General features: G+C 44.2%; 1 protein-coding gene across 1 annotated transcript; it reads left to right on the forward strand.

Annotated features, from left to right (window-relative positions):
• Positions 1-2,366: 2,366 nt before the first annotated feature.
• Positions 2,367-12,483, forward strand: FAM177B (family with sequence similarity 177 member B). The gene is made up of 5 exons (XM_062210761.1): positions 2,367-2,397; positions 8,486-8,625; positions 9,208-9,274; positions 11,593-11,690; positions 12,349-12,483. Exons 1-5 carry the CDS (start codon positions 2,367-2,369, stop codon positions 12,481-12,483), a joined length of 471 nt encoding a protein of 156 aa, XP_062066745.1.
• The last annotated feature ends 3,192 nt before the right edge of the window (positions 12,484-15,675 follow it).

A 15,675-nucleotide genomic window follows, 5' to 3' on the forward strand; every position in this document is an offset into this window, starting at 1 on the left:
ACTCTGAATTACAGAGCAGAAATGCATATTTGATTGTGCCTATCTGAGGTTGCCAGAGCTCTCAATTCAATGTATTGAATGCCTGTTATGTGCTTGATGAAGTAGCAATGAATTCATACAGCACTCTCTGAGTGCTTCCCAGAGAAAGTGTTCAGTCACCAGTGACTTGCAGTGTGCTGCTCTGAACCCAACTTCTAATAGTTTGCCTGAAGGTATCGATGGCACTTTATCAGTGGTGAGCTGGGAAGGACCAGGATCTTCTGTGGCTGCAGCTCCCAGGCTGGTCACCCCCAGAATTCTTTTTTTTTTTTTTTAAGATTTATTTTTATTTATTTGAAAGAGTTACAGAGAGAGGTAGAGAGAGAGAGGTCTTCCATCCAATGGTTCACTCCCCAGATGGCCGCAACAGCTGGAGCTGCGCCAATCCGAAGCCAGGAGCCAGGGGCTTCTTCCAGGTCTCCCAAGCAGGTGCAGGGCCCCAAGGACTTGGGCCATCTTCTACTGCTATCCCAGGCCATAGCAGAGAGCTGGATCAGAAGAAGAGCAGCCAGGACTAGAACCAGCACCCATATGGGCTGCCGGTGCTGCAGGCCAGGGCGTTAACCCGCTGAGCCACAGCGCTGGCCCCCACCCCAAGAATTTCAAACAATTTTCAGCACTGTCTGCCGTGATGTAGGAAAAGTTGAGAAGCACCCCCATGGCGAAGGTATTTTGGTAGCTGGGTGCGTGTGCATGCACATACTGAATTTGATTTAAAAGAAATTCTGCTGGGCAAGGTTCTGTCAGTAATTCACAAGGAGCAGCATTTGTTTATACCTGTGTTTGTTTATTCAGATTTCACATTTTTGTGCACGGTTCCCTACCACTTTTCTGCACCAAACATTCCCTCTCCATCTCCCCCCCCCCCCCCCCCCAGTCCCTGATCCAAGAGAAATGGCACTGAAGACTGTTCTGTGCTGCTCCGCCTCTGAGGCTGAGCACTGGGACTTGAGCTGTCCCTTAACTGCTCTCGCCAGGATGTTGACCTTTAAAGCACTGCAGGGGAAGAGGAAAACATGGGAGCAGAAAGGGGCTCCTAGTGGTAGCCCAGGCAAATGGTGCTAACTGGCTCTTCTGTGATTTCCCAGCACCGCGTCGTGGCTGTGTTTTAACCTGGGCCATTTGAAAACATTTTTTTAGATAAGTGAAAATTGAACACTAGAAAATATTAGGTAGCATATCTTCTTGAAGTTAAATGCCAAGATGTGGACTAGTGTGCTATGTTCTTGGTACAGTGTTTCGGTAAAGGAGTTAAGATGAAATGATGAGGAGTGGGTGTTTGGCCGGCATTGAGAAGCTCTGTTCCATGTCGAGAGCCTAGGTTTGACCCCCAGCTCAAGCTTCTGACTCCTGCTTCCTGCCAGGCAGATCCTGGGAAGCAGCAGTGATGGCTCAGTAACTGGGTTCATGCCGCCCACGTGGGAGACCTGGATTGAATTCCTAGTATCTGGCTTCATCCCTGGTTTTGGCACTAGCTTGGTCCTAGTCTTTGCAGGCATTTGGGAAGTGGAACCAGTGGATGGGATATAATTATGCTCTAACTCTCAAATAAGTGATGGATCAAAATCCCAAGTGCTGTAAGTGTAACGAGGAAGATATTCAATGAAGGATAGACATTTTAAAACGGGAAATAGTAATGGGTCCATTTTTATTTTTCTATTCTATTATACAGGAGCTTAACCCTCATTGAAATTAAATATATAATTCACTTATTAAACAAGATAACAGCATATAGGTAAGAAACCCCCCCCCCCACACACACACACACACGCACGCACACGAACTCTTGAGGGGCAGGGAAGGGAGGAGGGAGACAAGATACCAGAAATGTGGAGCATGTTCAGGTTAAGCGCAGAGGTCAGGTGTGAGTGGAGGGTGGGGCAGGGTGGGCGCTGCTGAAGGGAATGGTAAGTTCCTGTGCAGATAGGAGGGTGGGCAGGGGAAGCCCCCTTGTAGTAGAACACCTGACTTGAGCTTAGGAACAAAGTGGAAGGGGAGAGCAGCCACACAGTGGTCCCTTGTGCCTCCAAGCAACTGGAGGAAGAAGGCTAGGTACAAGGGTAGTACAAAACGAGGTGGGAAAAGTCACGGGTGAGATGTACTTGGAATTTTATTCTGCAAGAGATGGGAACCCACTGCAGACTTCGATGTGGAAGAGTGATATCATCTGACTCTCAACAATTCAGCAGTTGTTTTTGAGTGTAGACTCCAGGGGGCCAATTAGGGCTGCTGCCACAATAAAGTGAGAGATGGTGGCGGAGACCTGGGAGGTGGCAGTGCAGTGGTGAATGTATTAGAATTCTGGAAATATCCCAGAGAATTACCTGATGGATGTAATGCAGAGTATGATTAAAAGACGTAAATTAAGAATGACTCTACTGGGCGGCACCGTGGCTCAATAGACATCCTCTACCTGCGGTGCCGGCACCCCAGGTTCTAGTCCTGGTCGGGGCGCCGGATTCTGTCCTGGTTGCTCCTCTTCCAGGCCAGCTCTCTGCTGTGGCCCGGAAGTGCAGTGGAGGATGGCCCAAGTGCACCCCATGGGAGACCAGGAGAAGCACCTGGCTCCTGCCTTCGGATCAGCGCGGTGCGCCAGCCGCAGAACACTGGCCGCGGTGGCCATTGGAGGGTGAACCAACGGACAAGAAAGACCTTTCTGTCTTTCTCTCTCACTGTCCACTCTGCCTATCAAAAAAAAAAAAAAAAAAAAAAAAAAAAAAGAATGATAGGAAGACTGCCAGAGGAGTAGATATGATTTGTGTGTTGGGGGGCTCGGGGGCTGGCAGAGGGGGAAGCACTGAAAGCATGAGTGAAGATTTAGACGAATTAGGATTGACATGTCAGATACCGCTCTATTAAGGCTGTCAAGGGGGCAGTTGGAGTTGTGACTCTGAGGTTGAGCAAAGTCTGACCTGGAGAATGTAAACAGAGGTCATCCCTGTGTAGATGGGCAGTGTTCACAGCCGTCAACCAGAGGAGACTGTCCGGGGAGGAGATAGAAGAGGCTCAGTCCCTGAGATGATGTAGTCTGTTCCATTACGTTATGTATTGGGAAATTACTCTGGATAGCCTAGACTTGAGGTTTTAAGAAACAAAGGAATAGGGCATTCATGAGAATTAAATTGAGGCTAAAAGCTTGATGCAGGGGTGAGTGTTTGGCACAGCAGTTAAGATGCTACCTGGGATGGCCACATCCATATCAGATTACCTGGGTTCAGGTCCCCGCTCTCCAGTTCTGATCCGGCTTCCTGCTAATGTACATCCTGGGAAGCAGCAGATAATGGCTCAAATACTAGGGCCTCTGCCACCCTTGTGGGAGATCTGGATGCTGTTCTGGGTTCCTGGCTTCAGACCAGCCCAGCCCTTGCTGTTTGGGAGTGAATCAGTACAATGAAGGTTCTCCCTCTCTCTCTCTCTTTGTATGTGTGTGTGTGTCTGCCTGTGTCTCTGTCACTCTGCTTTTCAAAAATAAATAAATAAAAAGCATGTCACAGGCAGCATTAGGACCTCTGTGTGATCACTTATAAAATATCCATGTCTAGGTATTTGGCATAAAGTTGGAATATACTCCCCAGGTTTTTGTGATCAAAATAAAACTGTTCACTATTGAGCACTCGCTATACAGAGGCACAAAGATGAATCTTGTGTAGCATATTCTAAAATGTCCACTAGGTGGCAGAAAAACATTCACTAAATCCACTATGAGCTAGCTCGCTTGCTCTTTCTCCCTCTCTAGAAAAACATTCGCTGTCCTGTGAGCTAGGTTGGTCTCCCTCCCTCTTTCTTCCCCTCCCTCCGTAAGGGACCCTCTGAATTAAAAGATGTATATGACTATTTACTGCACACTATTATAAAGAACAGAGTCTAGTATTTCCAGAGCACTGATGGTATCATCAATCTGTGTTATAACAGAGGTGAGCCAGGTATATGTGAGATAGGGGTGTGCATTTATATTTATTTCATTTGGATCAGAAATCTGAGTTCAGATGGTTTTGAAATGAGGAAAGACCTCTTTTTAAAATTTTTGATATTTAAACTCTTCAGCTTGAAGCAGGTTGGGAGGGGACTGGGAAAGGAAAAAGGAGAAATCCTCTTGGAAAACGATAGTGTCTTGGAAGCAGCTTGTTGGAGCATCCTATGATACATGAACTCACTAAATCGCAACTCTTCTATCTTAGTTGTCTTGGAAGAAGCCTGTTGTTTGCACCCTGTGTCATTTGTGCATCGACTACTAAAGCCCAGGTCTCTCTGTTTCTGTTTGGAAGTTGCTTCCTTTCCTACTCTTTTTAAGGTACTGGCCCCCAAATTGCCTGCACATTGGGATAACCTGGGCAGCTTAAAAAAACACTGATGCCCATGTCCCATCCAGAGTTGGGATTTAAGCCTGGAGCACTGCATATTTTCAAAAGAACCTCAGATGATTACAAGGTGACAAGTTTGAGAGCCTCTGGGTTCAGTTCATGGTGAATGTGTAAATGTGGCAGACCTTCCCACAACTCAAACATGTTCCACCCTTTAGACACACAAGAGAACACTTCCACGTCAGCATGGTCAAGGGCTCTGTACAGCTTCAGCCTAGTTTTATGAATTTATCCATTGAGAAACTTTGAGTACCAGATTTGGTACTACTTTCAACACCAAAAGTACCACTTCAGCGATGAAAGAAAAATACAGAGGACTTACGTGAGTCACTGTTTTAGAATGTTTTGATTTTTTGATTGTAGTTATAGAATGTTTATTTCCTATGGAACTGATAATATATCCTTTTACAATCTTATGCTCAGGATATAATTGGTTTTACCAAATTAGAATGGATATTTCTGTGGCCTTTGACATCAGAAACTAGATAACACCTCTTCTTATTTCTTACTGAAGCTTCTCTGTAATTTACTGGCACTAGGTTGGGGAAAACAATGTTTATCATTCATCTCTCCTGGCTATGTATGACACATGGAACCTTTGATGAGCCTTTTGCAGTCATGGCCTCAACGACAGCATAGCCTCAGCATTACACTAACAAGATTTGGCGATGTATGCATACATACATAAGCATATGTAAATAAGAATATATGTGAGTGTATATTCCATCATGTTTTAAATGGCTGTAAAACATTATTTAAATTCAGTTATGGTAGTCTTCACTTTAATACCTGACTGGAAATTTGTTTACATTTATTATGATTATTGATTTATTGGAGTGATTGACAGGTTTTTTTTTAATTGATTATGCTTTTTCCTTGCTCATTTTCTCTCCTGTTTCTTGCCTTCTGTCATATTGTTTCTTTTCTTCTATGGATTTTGAAGCTATAAATTAAAACTCCATTTTTTAGTTATCTTTAAATTCTTAACATGCATACTTAGCCACCTCTGTTATACAGCCTATTACAAAACAATACTCAAGAGATCAACTCCTCATGTTCTTTTGTTGCTGTTTAATGCTTAATACTGCTTGCCTTTGTACTATCCTCACTAAAAGTGTGTTTTAAATTTTTTTAAATTTATTTTTATTTATTTGAAAGGCAAGGAGAGAGAGAGAGTCAGAGACAGACAAAGATATTCCATCTACTGGTTCACTTCCACAGTGCTCTGAATGGCCACAGTGGGGCCAGATTGAAGGCAGGAGCCTAGAGCTCCATCTGGGTCTCCCATGTGAGTGGCAGAGACCCAAGTTCTTCCGTCACCACCTGCTGCTTCACAGTGTGTGCATTAGTAGGAAGCTCAATCAAGAGGGTGGTTATGACTTGAATCCAGGCACTCTGATATGGGCTGCAGGTGTCCCAGTGTCGTTAACTGCTGCTCCAACTGCTCACCCCTAAAATAGTGTTTTGAAGGAATAGCGCTGGCATTGTGGCATCATGGTAAAACTGCTGCCTGCAATGCTGGCATCCCATATGGGCATTGGTTTGTGTCCCAGCTGCTCCACTTCCCATCCAGCTCCCTGCTAATGGCCTGGGAAAAGCAGCAGAAGATGGTCCAAGTGTTTAGGCCCCTGTCACCCACATAAGAGACCCAGGCTCCTTGCTTCTCACCCTCCCAGTGGTTTCACCTGCTCCTCCTGATGGTTTCTTCCTGTGGTTTGTACAGTGTTGCCACAAGCACATCCTCAGCAGGGGGTTGGTTTTTTTGTTTTTTTGTTTTTTTTTTTTTTTGGACAGGCAGAGTGGACAGTGAGAGAGAGAGACAAAGAGAAAGGTCTTCCTTTTGCCGTTGGTTCACCCTCCAATGGCCGCCGCGGTAGCGCGCTGCGGCCGGCGCACCGCGCTGTTCCGAAGCCAGGAGCCAGGTGCTTCTCCTGGCCTCCCATGGGGTGCAGGGCCCAAGCACTTGGGCCATCCTCCACTGCACTCCCTGGCCACAGCAGAGAGCTGGCCTGGAAGAGGGGCAACCGGGACAGGATCGGTGCCCGACCGGGACTAGAACCCGGTGGGCAGGCACCGCAAGGCGGAGGATTAGCCTGTTGAGCCACAGCGCCGGCCAGGGGGTTGGTTTTAAGAGATTCTTTATACCCAGTCTCACTGAATGCCTCTCCATGGCGGTTCTGTTTCCTATCTGACCAAGTTCTGTGGGTTACATGGTCCTTAGATCACTGGACTTCCCCTTGGTCCTCATACAGAGGAGGACAGTGATCCGGGCCCCATGAAGTAGTGTGGTGCAGGCCTGGGGTCCCATTTGTCTTTAGGGGACTGTCTGTATCTCAGTGGCCAGGAGAGGGCAAATCACTTTGTTCCTTTTGCATATCAGGAGTTACTTTTTCTAGTCAACATTTTATAGATGAGATAGTATTTTATTATCTTAAGTTTTATGCAGGTAGCTTCATTTTAACTCCCCTCACAAATGAGACCTGTGATTTGTACTGTTGCTCTAGTCCCATGTTGAAACCCCAGCTTCAAGATCTGTATCTGGTTATAAAGCCATCTCATTTTCAGCTCATATTTGTGATTTAGTTTTTGTTTTGTTTTGTTTTGTTTTTTTGTTTTTGACAGGCAGAGTGGACAGTGAGAGAGAGAGAGAGAGACAGAGAGAAAGGTCTTCCTTTGCCGTTGGTTCACCCTCCAATGGCCACTGTGGCCGGCGCGCCGCAGCTGATCCAAAGCCAGGAGCCAGGTGCTTCTCCTGGTCTCCCATGCGGGTGCAGGGCCCAAGCACTTGGGCCATCCTCCACTGCACTTCCGAGCCATAGCAGAGAGCTGTCCTGGAAGAGGAGCAACCGGGACAGAATCCGGCGTCCCAATCTAGACTAGAACCCGGTGTGCCGGCGCCGCAAGGCGGAGGATTAGCCTAGTGAGCCGCGGCGCCGGCCGTGACTTAGTTTTCTCTCTTATTCCGACACCTAGGCTGGCTAGCTTCCTTCCTTTCCTATTCTTCTCTTTCTTTCTTCCCTGTCCACCCTCAGCTTTCATCTCTCTCCTTTTATCACTTCCTTAGTGCAGCTATGACTTAATATTTTTGTTTATTTTTTAAAATTCATTTTTATTTATTTGAAAGTTACAGAAAGAGGTAGAAACAGAGAGAGGAAGGTCTTCCATTGCTGGTTCACTACCCAAAGTGAGCTGAGCAGGTCCAGAGCCAGGAGCCAGGAGCTTCTTCTGGGTCTTCCATATGAGACTTGAGCCATCCTCTGCTGCTTTCCCAGGCGCATTAGCAGGGAGCTGGATCGGAAGTCAAACCAATGCCCACATGGGATGCCAGCGCTGTCGGCCAGGGCTTTAAACCACTGTGCCACAGCGCCAGCTCCATGTTTGTTTAATTTTGTCCTGCATTTCTGTATGTTTGGAACAAAGGATTATTCATGATCAACTGTCTGCCATATTTGCTGAATAATCTTAAAATAGATTAAATATAAATTAAAGTATCTCATCATGGTTTCAATTTGTATATCCCTAATGTCCTGTAACATTAAGCATCTTTTCATGTTTATTTGCCATCTATAAATCTTCTATGATAATATCTATTCAAATTTTTGTCTTTTTAAAGTGGAGGTGTTTTGTTCTTTACCTTCTGCATTGCAATAGTTCTTTATATATTATGAACATGAGTCCTTTCCTGAATATATGTATACTTTGCAAATATTTTTTCCCATCTGTGAAATACGGAGACGCTTCTGCAGCAATGGCTGTTTCCCACTAGCAGTTGTGCATTTTGCAGTTAGTAAAGAGTAAGGGAAATGCTGCTGACATTTTTGTTTGAAGATGCAAAGTTCACATTTTCACTACTAACTGAATAACTTCCGTTTGGTACAGAACTGAATAATCTTTTCTTGGTTTTAAGAGTTGATGGGATCACAGCTCTGATTACTTCTGAACTCTCAGTCTTCTCCATCCACTGAAAATAACTAGACATCTCCTAGCCAAATAAACACTGCCCTGGGAAGCCTGTCCTAAGGTGTCCTGTTTTAATTGGCTAGTTGTATGCTTCCTTGCAGAGAAAGATAATTTCCAGCTTTGAGAACTAGAGAAGAGTGGAACTTCCAAAATGGCCACTCCCAAAAGGATTATCCATTTTGCTAATGGAGACATCATGGAAGAATATAGCACAGAGGAGGAAGAAGAAAAAGAGGAACAGAAAATAAATTCGACACTGGACTCTGTAAGCTTTTACTATTAACACAAGCGGGATTGAATGAATCAGAGATTGAGCCAGATAGTTTGTAGGAAATACCTTCTTTGAAAAAAATTATCTTATTTACTTGAAAGGTAGAGTGACTAAGAGAAGGAGAAACAGAGAGAGAAAGAGATACCCATTCACTGGTTCATTCTCCAAATAGACCTGGATCAGGCTGAAGCCAGGAACCAGAAACTCCATCCGGATCTCCTATGTGGTCAGCAAGGGCCCAAGTACTTGAGCCTTCTTCTGTTGCTTTTCCAGGCGCATTAGTAGGGAGCTGATTGGATGCTAAGCAGCCAGGACTTGAACTGGTGCCCATATGGGATGCTTAACCCCCTGCTCAACAGTACCAGACCTACAGTTTTAAGCCAAGTGTCTTATTTCTTTGCCTTCTAGATCCATGTATAGGTGACTTACAATTCTGATCATCTTAGTTTTCTCATCTATGAGAGAGAAAATGAACACATTATAATGTATTTTGAAGTTTCTGTGTAAGACTCTGTAGTCACCACGCCTGTTTTTAATTGCCGTGACTTGTTTCTGGCTTTTTATTTTTTTTCCTAGTCTCAGCTTTCATGGGGGGCCTCCCTGTGGTTTTGGGCAGGACGAATAGCAAGCACTTCATTTTCTAGTAAGTACTGCAAAGATTTTTATTTTTTTCTGTCCTCAATATATACTCATAGACCCTCCAAGTTACGCGGGACTTCCAATGGTTTAGTCCACTCTGTGGCATTCTAAAGAAGAGATGAGCTGGTCAACTCAAAGTCTACACTTTAACCCTCACAAGGGTGTAGACCCACATTTGCAGGTGGATCCTTCCCCTTCTGCCATGCTTGTCAGTAAATTCTGTCTGATGTTGGCCCAGAATTTGTCTTCTACTCGGGTTCTACCCATTGGTCCCAGTTATTCTTAGAATCATAAAAAAAAATCTAAATTTCTCTTTCATAGAAAAAAGTTTCAAATATTTGAAGGCACTTGACAGCCCTCTTAGTGTTGGCTCTAATAATAAGCATGGAATAAGCATAGAAGTTTTTGGAAAACAAATTATTGCTATAGGATGTAGTTCTAAGTTCTTTCATTATAATCACTTTATTAAAGACACAAACTTCATTGACCCCTTCCCAGGGGGCATAATGCATGGCCCTAGTGACTATTCACAACAGATGAAATATTATATCTCATTTTTCTTGACATTCACTAATTTTCTTCAGAACACAATTGTCAGCATCTAATTGCTCATTTCCTTCAAACTTGCATTTGCTCATGAATATGATAAGGAATAAAAAACTACTTTAGAATTGGAGGAAATGTAAAATGTAGCTCTTTGAAATTAATCTTCATTCATTCATTTAAAAATACATTACTGAGTACCTCTGACATGCCCATCACTGTGCTGGACGCCGAGACACAAAAACTATTAACAAATCAGTTCTCGCTCCAGGGGCTCAGTAGTAACGGATAATATAGACTAGTAAACATGTCCACATTCCCAAGCCAATCTGTGATCACAGCTGCCAGAGAAGCAGGAGCGTAGGGACCGTGAACTGGGAGCCTCCTGAAGCTGCATAAGTATGACCCGTTAAGGTCAACTTGAGGTCTGCAAAAGTGACCAGGGAGTCTTTAAATTGCAAGTACGACAGGAGATGATTTAGATGGATGATCTGATCCATTCAAGAATACGTGTTTTGCACCAGGGTGGAAGTTTAGTGATTTGGAAGTTACTTTCGAGAACCAGGTGAATACCAGTCCAACTGTGACCATAATACATCGACAGAAAAATGCTGTCTTCCAAAGAGAACTATGTTTCTGTGAAGGTAAGATTGTTTTGAGAGGAGCAATAAGAGATTAGATCAGGTAGAAGAAGCAAAACTCAGTCTGTGGCTGAGAGTATGCATAACAGGAACTACGGTGAGGTGCATGTTGGGGTTGACATAAAACGGCAGGATTGGGATGCATGCTGAAAATAGCTGCCTGGAAGGTTCCAAACAGAACTGTAGTGTTACCATGCCTCCTGCTAGGGCTTCCAGATGGCAGTGAAGGAATAAATATTGTATGCCAGCAGATGGTGCCCTGGTCTTTACACAGAGAATTTGGACAGAATTAGAATCCCGGTGACACTGATAATTAATTTTTTCAATTAAAAATTCTAGCAGGTTATAATCAAGAAAGCCTCCTAAGCTTTATTCTAGGATCTTAAAGATTTCTTTTCTATGCATTTACTAGACATGCACTAAAAACAAACAGAATAAAGAGCTCAAATATTCTAAAAAGATAAGTCATAGTTTCAAAAAATAGCATTGTTTTAATACACTATATGAGCAAGGGGTGGGATAAGTCAAGAAACCATTAAGTTCTGTAGTGTGGGGAAAGGGGCAGGAATTGGAAGACCTATAATTTAGAGGAAAGCATTTCTAGAAGACACCTAGCAACCACTCATTAATCATGCTAAACCCTCATCCCTGCCTGACTGTAACAATGACACCACTGCAGGCCACCTTGCTGTTGTGCCTGGAGACAGACTGAGAAGTTTGTCTGCATGCATGGAATAGTTTCTAACATGGGTCTTGGCAACACTGGATTGAGTTGTTGATATCATCTGAAATATACTCACAGCTGATGTTCAACCAGTATTCATGGGGATGAGCAGTATCTACTCCAGTTGCTCAGGACTTCGACCTGTACTGTACCTGTTTGGTATTTTGAAAATCCCTCCTGACATATTCATCTGGAAAGGATAGTTATATGTGATCCCATGGAAAGACAAAAGACTTGGAAACTCACTTGAATCCTAAAATTTTGTTGAGAGCCGAAGGCCATTGAAATCTGTCATCAGCCTTGAAGTGAAGTGTAGTAATGTTTCACTTGCTGGCAAGTTTAGAATCTTAGCACCTCAACTGATGCTGAACTTCAGTTATTAATCCACTTTATCCAAGTGTTGCTTTCTTCTAGCCTGTGAATTCCTCGGTGGAAGATTTGCTGCCTTCTTTGGTCTTACTCAACCCAAATATCAGTATATGCTGAATGAGTACTATAGGATGCAAAATAAGGTAAGTGATGTCCTGACGGGGACGCCAGGGCCCTGAGATGAAAAAGTTGGTTGTTCCAACTTGAGGCCAGCATAGAAAGATATTCTCTCTAGCAATCATGTACTACAATTTCTCCAAGTTCCCATGGTTAGACTGACTTTTAAATGTTTTTTATTTTGTGCGTTTGAAAGGAGGCAGAGAGAATGAGAGAGACACAGGGAGATACCCCATCTACCAGTTTACTCCTCAAATGCCCGCAGCAGCTGGGGCCTCAAAGCCAGGAGCCAGGATCTCAAGCTGGGTTTCCCACCTTGGTATCAGGGACCCAACCACCCGAGTCATCATCGCTGCCTCCTAGAGTTTGCATTAACAGGAAGCTGGAATCCGCAGCAGAGCTGAGACTGGAACCCAAGCACTCTTGCGGGATTCAGGCATCTCAAGCAGTAGCTTACCTGCTGGGCCAAGTGCCTGCCCAGACTGACTTTTTTTCTAATACCCCTTGCTTCATGACGCTGTTGTCTGTTGGCCTCAATTCTGTAAAATCAGGGTGTTGTGGGATAGCTGGGTATGCAGCCTGAGATTGTTCAAAGGTGAAGCTTCCAACACAGACATCGCTACAAGAGGGGAGTGCAGAGACGCCCCTCTTGTACAACTTTTCCTGATTTTTCCTCCATTCCAGGAAAATGACAAGGAACCTGAAGGGACTGGATCCAAGGCCCAGGAAGCTGAAGTTCCTGATGAGAAGTGTCACCTGGAGACTGCAGACCAAGAGTATGGGACACAGCGGCAGGACAGAGCAGAGGCTGTTCCTTAGTGGAGGTGTCATCCAGGAAGTGCCTTGAGGCTGGGTCCAGCCTGTGGTGGAGTGTAGTCACTGGAGTACCCCAGGGATCTCTGTTCCTGGGCCATTAGTTACCATGGCAACAGCACCACAGAGAGCAGATCAGATCCCCACTCTCAGGATTTATTCTCAAACATCCAGGGTTGCAAGCAATAATGTGAGTAGTTTTGGATACTTTCTTAATGTACATTTTTATTAGTAAGTCTCTACACCCTGACTCTATTTCAGTTACTCAAGTTCTGTTAGTATTGACATCTTCACCGTAGTATAAATGACTTAAACAATTTTGGGACTTGGAGGTTTGGGGCTGAAATTCTTTATCATGGAGTTAAGATGCAGTAAAGAAGCTCTGTTCCTCAGAAGAAAATTGAGACCCCACAAAGTCTGATCATCTCTATTCAAGATTTGAAATAAAAGCCGGCGCAGCGGCTCAATAGGCTAATCCTCCGCCTTGCGGCGCCGGCACACCGGGTTCTAGTCCCGGTCGGTCGGGGCACCGGATTCTGTCCTGGTTGCCCCTCTTCCAGGCCAGCTCTCTGCTGTGGCCAGGGAGTGCAGTGGAGGATGGCCCAAGTGCTTGGGCCCTGCACCCCATGGGAGACCAGGCGAAGCTCCTGGCTCCCGGCTTCAGGTCAGTGAGGTGCGCCGGCCGCAGCGTGCCGGCTGCGGCCATTGGAGGGTGAACCAATGGCAAAGGAAGACCTTTCTCTCTCTCTTTCTCTCACTGTCCACTCTGCCTGTCAAAAAAAAAAAAAAAAAAAAAAAAGATTTGAAATAAGGTACGAATTTCCAAAGCAGCCATCTTGGCTTAGTTGGTACTGGTTTTAGAATAAGCAAATATTGCTAACAGCTCTGTTAACAAAATTTCTATCAAAATCTTCAAGAATTAGGTATATTTTTCACACTCAAAAATAAAAAATAATGTAATCTATAAAAATATGTTTTTTAAAAAATTGATGATTTTTCTTTTTTTTCCCAACAAATTTTCAAAACCTAGAAAGGTTAAACACAGAAATCATAGTTAGATAGCATATATGGTGGGGGGCCAGTGGTAAGCAGGATGCAATAGAATCACAGGGCTTGTGTCTGGAATTCAAGTTTCAGTTCTGCCATTTACTAATTGTGAGATTTTAGGCATCCAGATGTCTGAGCCGCAGTCTCCCTCTTTGTAAAATATGGGTGGCATTTATTTTGTTCCTTAAGGGTTGTTTTTCAGCAAAATGAGATAATAAATGTGAAAACACTTTTAACACTGAAAATATTTGTTGCTACTATTTAAATAGTAAGCTGTCATTTTGGTGTTCCACAGACAACCGTGTCTTCTGGAATTCATGCTTTTGTATAGTCCTACCTGGGTTAACTCAGGGGTTGGCCATGTGACTTGCTTTGGCCAATGAGATGGCAGCAAACGTGATGTAGGCAGAGGCTCCATAAGCACTTGCACACTGGGGCTTGTCTGCTTGGCAAACTTCCTGTTCTAAAGAAACGTGGGCTGGGTTTCTGAATGATGAGAGGCAATGAGGGGAAAGGTCCCCAAGGATGAAAGACCATTTTACATACCCCAACCCACCATAGCTCCCAGCCAAATGCAGCCACATGAATGACCTTCTGCTAGCCTACAAGAAACTGGTGAACTTGCTTAGCACAGTCAACCCCCAGAACCATGAGAATATAAAACTCACGTTTTATATTCTGGAATGATTATGCAACCATATGTAATTACAACCACAATTATCAGAGAAGGGGAAGTTGGAATTAACTTGATATGAAATCAAAGACAGAGTAGGCCTGGAGTATAAGATGTGATTAGTTGGATATACTAGGATGAGATAGATTGTGTTGTACAAACAGAATAACTGCAAGACCTCTGGTTTAAAACAGCAAAACTTTCTCTATTTCTCATGAGGAATTCTCTGTCAGTTGAAGGGCTTCCCGGAGATGGTTTCTCCAGCTGTTGTTGGCTTGGTGTTACATGTTTATTTGGTCTTTTTTCCCCAAGATTTATTTACTTATTTATTCATTTATTTGAACAACAGAGTAACAGAGAGAGAGAGAGAGAGAGAAAGAACAAGAGAGAACCTTCCATCTGCTGGTTCATTCCCCAAATGGCTGCAACAGTCAGGTCTGGGCCAGGCCAAAGCCAGAAGCCAAGAATTCCATCCTGGTCTCCCACATAGGTGGCAGGAGCCCAAGTTCTTGAGTCATCATCTGCTGCTTTCTGGCATAGCAGAAAGATCAGGAGTGGAGCAGCCAAGACTCAAACTGCACTCTGGTACAGCACGCTAGTGATGCGAGCTGCAGCTTGACCCACTGCGCCACACGCTGACCCCTGCTTCTTTGGTCTTACGGTTCTTCCATACTGTGATGCTCTCCGGGCTTCTGAAGGGGAAGTGAAATGAGAAGTTAAGCGCTGGCAATCAGTGTCTCTACTGTGAATGACCCACGGCACCTCTGCTTATGTTTCTTCAGCACAGCAAGTCTCACGGCCACAATCAAGTTTATGGGGATATAAGCCTCCTAAGACAGCTCAGAAAAGGAAGCACTTCTTTCTAGTGGCAGAGAAGATAGATGACGGGCTGGAGAGTCAATATGATCTTTGGTTTAATCTCAGCTCTGCTTCCTCTTTATGGTCTGGTAGCTGCATGCAAGTTCCTCAGTGTTCTCATCTACAAAACAAGTTTTATACAGGAAGAAAATCCAATTTAACTTATGGAACAAAAACAGATTTGGGGGGAAGGACATTGAGGTATCTTTTGAACATCAAGGGCAGATAGGTATCAGTAGCTTCTAGGACAGTCTGGCAAGCAAACACCTAAGCAGACACTCTACATTTCTCATCCTCTGCATTTACTGCTCTTTAGGGTTCTTTTGTTCAAGTGATTGGAATAGTGACCCTCAGTCCCATTTCTGGACACATAGGGAATAGAATCTGATATGCATTTTCATCAGGTGATCAACTCCTGCTTCAACCAGGTGAGACCCAAAGAGTTCTGTACTAGCAACATGGTTACAGGACCTATTTTTAGGGTGGTTCTCAGGAAAAGGGAATTACAGTGAGCTAGCAGAGTGGGCATTTGGTGCAGCAGTTAAGAAGCCCCTTGGGATGCCCACATCCCATATCAGAGTGCCCAAGTTCAAGTTCACACACCACTTTCTGAGTCAAGC

This window comes from Lepus europaeus, chromosome 14 (assembly GCF_033115175.1).
Source record: "Lepus europaeus isolate LE1 chromosome 14, mLepTim1.pri, whole genome shotgun sequence".
Classification (NCBI taxonomy): domain Eukaryota; kingdom Metazoa; phylum Chordata; class Mammalia; order Lagomorpha; family Leporidae; genus Lepus; species Lepus europaeus.

What these genes read in the sequence shown, in the direction of transcription:
- FAM177B (XM_062210761.1), top strand. Translation starts at nt 2,367, where the DNA reads ATGGATGTAATGCAGAGTATGATTAAAAGAC. An exon ending in TAAATTCGACACTGGACTCT is followed by an intron (nt 8,626 to 9,207) that starts GTAAGCTTTTAC and finishes TTTTTTTCCTAG; the next exon opens with TCTCAGCTTTCATGGGGGGC. An exon ending in ACTATAGGATGCAAAATAAG is followed by an intron (nt 11,691 to 12,348) that starts GTAAGTGATGTC and finishes CCTCCATTCCAG; the next exon opens with GAAAATGACAAGGAACCTGA.